At 32.2% G+C, this 5,471-nt stretch overlaps 1 protein-coding gene and 1 long non-coding RNA gene across 2 annotated transcripts; one reads left to right on the top strand and one right to left on the bottom strand.

Moving 5' to 3' along the window:
* Positions 1-469: 469 nt before the first annotated feature.
* On the bottom strand, positions 470-2,244 carry LOC132734125 (uncharacterized). Its single transcript, XR_009626267.1, has 2 exons — positions 2,047-2,244; positions 470-1,563 (listed from the first exon to the last, which is right to left on the bottom strand). It is a non-coding gene; the product is annotated as an uncharacterized LOC132734125 (long non-coding RNA).
* A 1,775-nt stretch (positions 2,245-4,019) lies between these two features.
* Positions 4,020-5,462, top strand: LOC132734124 (angiopoietin-related protein 1-like; the record flags this gene model as incomplete). The annotated part of the gene is made up of 2 exons (XM_060720842.1): positions 4,020-4,443; positions 4,871-5,462. Coding segments are annotated over exons 1-2 (946 nt in total), but the record flags the coding sequence as incomplete, so codon positions are not given.
* Between the last annotated feature and the right edge of the window lie 9 nt (positions 5,463-5,471).

Raw genomic sequence — 5,471 nt, 5'->3', positions numbered from 1 at the left:
GACCGCTTTGTATTTACTTATTTTCGATCAGAAAATACAATAAAACAATATTAGAAATCTTCGACCATTCGGGAATTATTTTGCTTGAAAATTAATTCACCTGTCTTTGACCATCTTTACGCAGTGATCTCCCCTGAATTTTTCGGCGTTAGTGTACATATAAAGGGAAGTAACCGCTTCAAAAAAGTGGACTACTTTCGGCGTTTGCAATTAACAGCAACACAAGACGTCATACTGACGTCAGATTTAAGTCAGGTTCTGACGTCGGATGACGGTCGGAAAAACGGTTGGATTTGAAAGTTTTTTTGATGTAATAATCTGACGTCAGGTAGACGTCAGAATCTAACCATTATTTAACCTTTTTATGACCAAAATCTGACCATTATCTTACCATTTTCCGACCTCAATCTGACCATTTTCCGACCTCAATCTGACCATTTTCCGACCTAAATCTAACCAGTTTCTAACCATTTTCCGACCTCAATCTGACCATTTTCCGACCTAAATATTAACCCTTTTCTGCCCTAAATCTGATCATTTTCTGACCTTCATCTTATCATTCCCCTAATCCTTTTTGTTTCACCACGTCATAAATATTTTCTGGCTAATCCTGATTTGATCTTATTTAATGTAACTCATTCTATTAAGTAACTTTCCCTCAAATGAAATGTATAACAGAAAACTAAAAGCAAAAATATGTTTCATGCTTTTTTAATTTAAGATAAAAGTTGCAATTTTAAGCTGATACATACAATTTTAGTAAATTCTGCAAGGTTAATTAATTTTCATAAATTAAACAAAATAAAACATAAAATAAGTTAATTACAAAACAAAAAGTATTACAAAAACAATGACATAAATGAAACTAAGAAAACATGTACAAATATTAAAGAACAAAACAATGTATGCACATTTCTATCAAAGTTTGCCTTAGCAAATAAAACAATGAAAATATTATAATTTTAAGAAAAGTTAAAAGATTCTGATAATAATGTTTCAAGCAATTAATGACAGATTTTAAGTACTTTAACTATATTTCTACAGCATTTCTAAAACATTTAGTGCCATTTTGCATATTTTGACCTCCTTTGATAATTGTCTGTAATGTATAAATTGCTGCCTTTTAGTTACTTCACAAAGTTATACTTTTAGATATCCATGAGAATTAGCACGAATTTTGAGGTGTGATGCTTTAAGATATGACCTTCTTTCAGCACCCCTCGTCTGTCCGGAGGATATGTAGCGCCCAATAGCGTATGTGACATCATTTTCACTGAAAAAAAAAGAAATTTATGAAACATGTAAAAATAACAAGCAAAAATGTTTTCATGGTTATATTAACTTAATGAACAATTTTGCCAACTTTTTATAAGAGAGCTGTAACAAAAATTAAAAGTAAACATAAATACTGAACATTTAAAAAGCCGCTTTTAAACTCCAGTTTAGTATGGATTAAAGTATGTAATAGAATTTACAAAAATCTTACTTTCATATGTTTATTCTTACATATTCATGTGTTTCCGTCCCTCCGACCTTTGAGAGCATGTCCAACACTTTAACTACCTGAAAAGAAAATTATATTCTAACTTATGTATATATTCTACGTTTGAAATAGAACAGTTACGCAAGTCTAAAATATTTCATAGTTTTAAATTAAAGATTTAATGGAACCAAAACGTCTTGCGTTATTTGGGACCGGAACGTTTTGGGTTATTTGGGACCGAAACGTCTTGGTCCGAAATGCTCGAAATCGTACAAATTCATTCTCAATTCTCAGATTTTAACTGACAAAAACATCACAGTTTAAGAAAAATATGAAAACTAAGCATTCTCTTTGGTAGTACTGAAAGGCATATTATAAACTCTTCACAAGCAGAGTTAAACCATGTCAATTTTAAAAAGATTTATTATTAGACATTATCGCGAATTTGTGTGACATTTTACTTCAGCTGTTCAAATAATGATAATTAAATTTAAGAGTGCTTGCAATCATGCAATTATTTATCAAATACAAAGAAGAAATAAATCTAAATAAATTGAACTGACCTTTTTGTTCAAGAAAACCTATAATATTCACTTATCAATGCATCCCGATTCCTGACCGACAGCCAAAACGTAACGCCTACGAATTTGAATTTCCATCCACGTGACTTTAGATTCGAATTAAAGGTTAATTATGTTTTCTTTCCCTTTTCTGTCACTATGATTAAATGTTAAAGCACTATTAAAAACACGTCATTTTGATACATATAATGTACCACACATGATAATATTACAACGTTAAATGATTGGAACTTGTAAACAGATCTGTAGCTATAAATAGATTTCATAACAATAACACATGTAACTTGCGTATATACAGCGCCACCTTTATGTTTTATTAGGTTGCAGCGCCGCGATCTTGGTCTGTATTTATATAAGAACACTTCATTTGTAATCCAAATAACATTTGGAAAAAAGTTTAAATGATTACAACAGCGAATAAGGATTATTTTTTGTTATTTTTGTTACCTACCGTCAGGACACCGACCATAACCTGACGTTAGTACGACGTCAAAAAGAAACGTCTATTAGACATCGGTATTTTAACGTCAGATTTACGTCGTATTTTGGTCGCCGACGTCGTGACCAAAATCTAACATTAATCCGACGTTATTTTAACGTCATGTGTTTGCTGGGTAGACTCTGAAATTTCGCTACCATTATTTGTTTGGTCTGACGACCCAAACAAATAAAAATGAAGTGTAAAACAAACTTTCATTATGATACTGTATTCAATGTATATAATAAATTCTATTTTGTTAAATAATTGTAATTTATAATCATTCATTGTGTCTTTTATGCAAAAATATCCCCAAATATTTTCGAATTAAACAAATCTCCCACAGCAGCAAAAAGACCTCTCGCATGCTTCTTCTTGTTCTTTTACAACCACGTTTTTCTAACCGGAAAACATACATAAGTCTAACACCACTAAAAAAACTTCTGTTACCATGGCTACTTCGATTGTACAACTGTTGTATACTCTCCAAAACAATATATATATATATATATATATATATATATATATTATGTGTGACTCATTATATATGTTCCAACTATCACACTCGGGTAAAATAAAGCTTCGTTTTGATTCCTTCTTTTATATTTGGTTTATTGTAATGTTGAAGTAAAAAAATATAATATTCAGGAGAAAAAAATAGAAAAATTGATTCCTAATCTAGATTCTAGATTTTTCTAATCTAACTTACATGCAAAAATTTGTCTTACATCTGTTGGTAACCAAGACAGTTTTTTCTACATGCATTTTGTTGTAAATGTGGTTTTCATTATCCCTCATGTACAGACTCAATCAAACCGAGTCTGCAATTCTCTTTTAATTTTGTTGTGGTTAATGCTTCCGATGGATCACTTTGTTACTTCACAACAGCAGGTGTCAAGTGTTGTGTGGCAGCTGTAAAAAGTTGCCCCGTACTTCTTTTCAGTGTTGTTATATTTTTTCTGGTCCTTCGGGATCATTGATGCCGGCACTATTAAGTGTTGAGAATTGAGTACCGCTCAAGCCGGTGCTAGGGGGCGTGAGGGATATTGCATGTTTTCATTATCCCTCATGTACAGACTCAATCAAACCGGGTCTGCAATTCTCTTGTAATTTTGTTGTGATTAATGCTTCCGAGGGCTCACTTTGTTTCCAGATTTTGATACTTCACAACAGCAGCCGGTGCTAGGGGGCGTGAGGAATGTTGCACGTTTTCATTACCCCTCATGTACAGACTCAATCAAACCGAGTCTGCAATTCTCTTGTAATTTTGTTGTGATTGATGCTTCCGAGGGATCACTTTGTTTCCAGATTTTTGTAGAACTAATCCTATTAAATACAGGTAAATTGATCTTTTGATAGATTATCAATATAGCCAACATTATATTATTCTTTTATGTTCTTTCCATTTCAATAGCACTGCAAATTATTCATAATTCTTTTTTGCATGCATATTTTGTTGTTTCAAAATTGTTTAAGCGAGTTCAGTTTGCAATTTGCTGTCAATTGGCTAGGATAAAATTGAAAAGTTATTTATTTCGTGCGATAAAATGGTTGCTGTATTTCTCAACAGAAATTTCATATTTATTTTTCTTGTGATTTATTTTTGTTATTCAAACGCACAAATTTTGGAAAAAGATTCGGAATGTGCTAAATCTAAATTAGATAGAGTGTCTTATATCCCACAAACAGATGCGAAATTAATTGTACTTCATGGTAAATCAAAGGTGTCTTGCATTTATCAATGTGAACGTCTTGAACTGCCATCGTCGTACTTTATTGAAAATAATTCTACATGTTATTGTAGTTCTGATGATTCAAACAACATGGACAAACATGATGATGCTGACACAACAATTATCCGGGGAATAAGAAAGGAAAAGGTGTCAATAAAGTACATTCAAGTAAGCATTATAAAAATAATTACTTGTTTTATATTTTTGTGTTAATTAACTAGCATCTTTTTTTCTAAACTTGTCTTAAAGATTTGTAGCTGTCAATTTAAGTACATTTTAATAGAGAATGTTTATAAACAATTATCATTAACTATTACTTATATAAAATTTATCCTATAAACTAAATCGCCTAATGTTATCTATATCAAAGACTCGGCCAATTCGGAGGAGCTCATTTTTTTGCATAAGATATTATTTGTATTTTACGTTTACGATATCTAATAATTTCTTATAATCTCATAATATATATAATATACATTTTTATTTTGATAATGATCAGTTGACATGTGTTTAACACAAATAGTGATTTATACAGATTAAAAAAATCAACAAAATATTTAATTTTCAAGGAAGCGTTTATTATCATGTTTTACAGGAAGGCAGTCAAAAAGTAAAAAGAGTTCACAAGCAACCCGAGCCAGTTGACTGTCTTGCGTTTTATCAACAAGGCTATACCGAAGACGGTGTTTATGTGATCAAACCAACTGGAAGTACTGCTACTGATGTATGGTGTGATATGACCAATGGTGGATGGACGGTTATTCAACGCCGACAAGACGGATCAGATGATTTCTACAGAAACTGGGAAGACTACAAGAATGGATTCGGGAACAGGAGTAGCGAGTATTGGCTCGGACTTGAACAGATATACTATTTGACGATTGCCGACAGTTCACTCTATGTATGCTTGGAAACGTTTGAAATTGACAATCGTAATCCGGTTTCTGCCTATGCTGAATATTCCACCTTCAGTATTAAGGATGAGAGTGATAAATACAGATTGTTGGTTGGGGGATATAGCGGCTCGTGTGGCAATTCCTTGTTGTATCATAACAATAATCAATTCACAACAAAAGACAGTGATAATGACCAATACAGCGGGAATTGTGCAGTGCTATTTAGCGGAGCTTGGTGGTACAATAATTGTGATCATAGTAATCTCAATGGATTGTACCCACACACCAATGGTTTAGCCC

Source organism: Ruditapes philippinarum, unplaced genomic scaffold (assembly GCF_026571515.1).
Source record: "Ruditapes philippinarum isolate M1 unplaced genomic scaffold, ASM2657151v2 ctg25140_1_1_1_1, whole genome shotgun sequence".
Lineage (NCBI taxonomy): Eukaryota > Metazoa > Mollusca > Bivalvia > Venerida > Veneridae > Ruditapes > Ruditapes philippinarum.
This window is presented reverse-complemented; position numbering and strand designations above follow the sequence as displayed.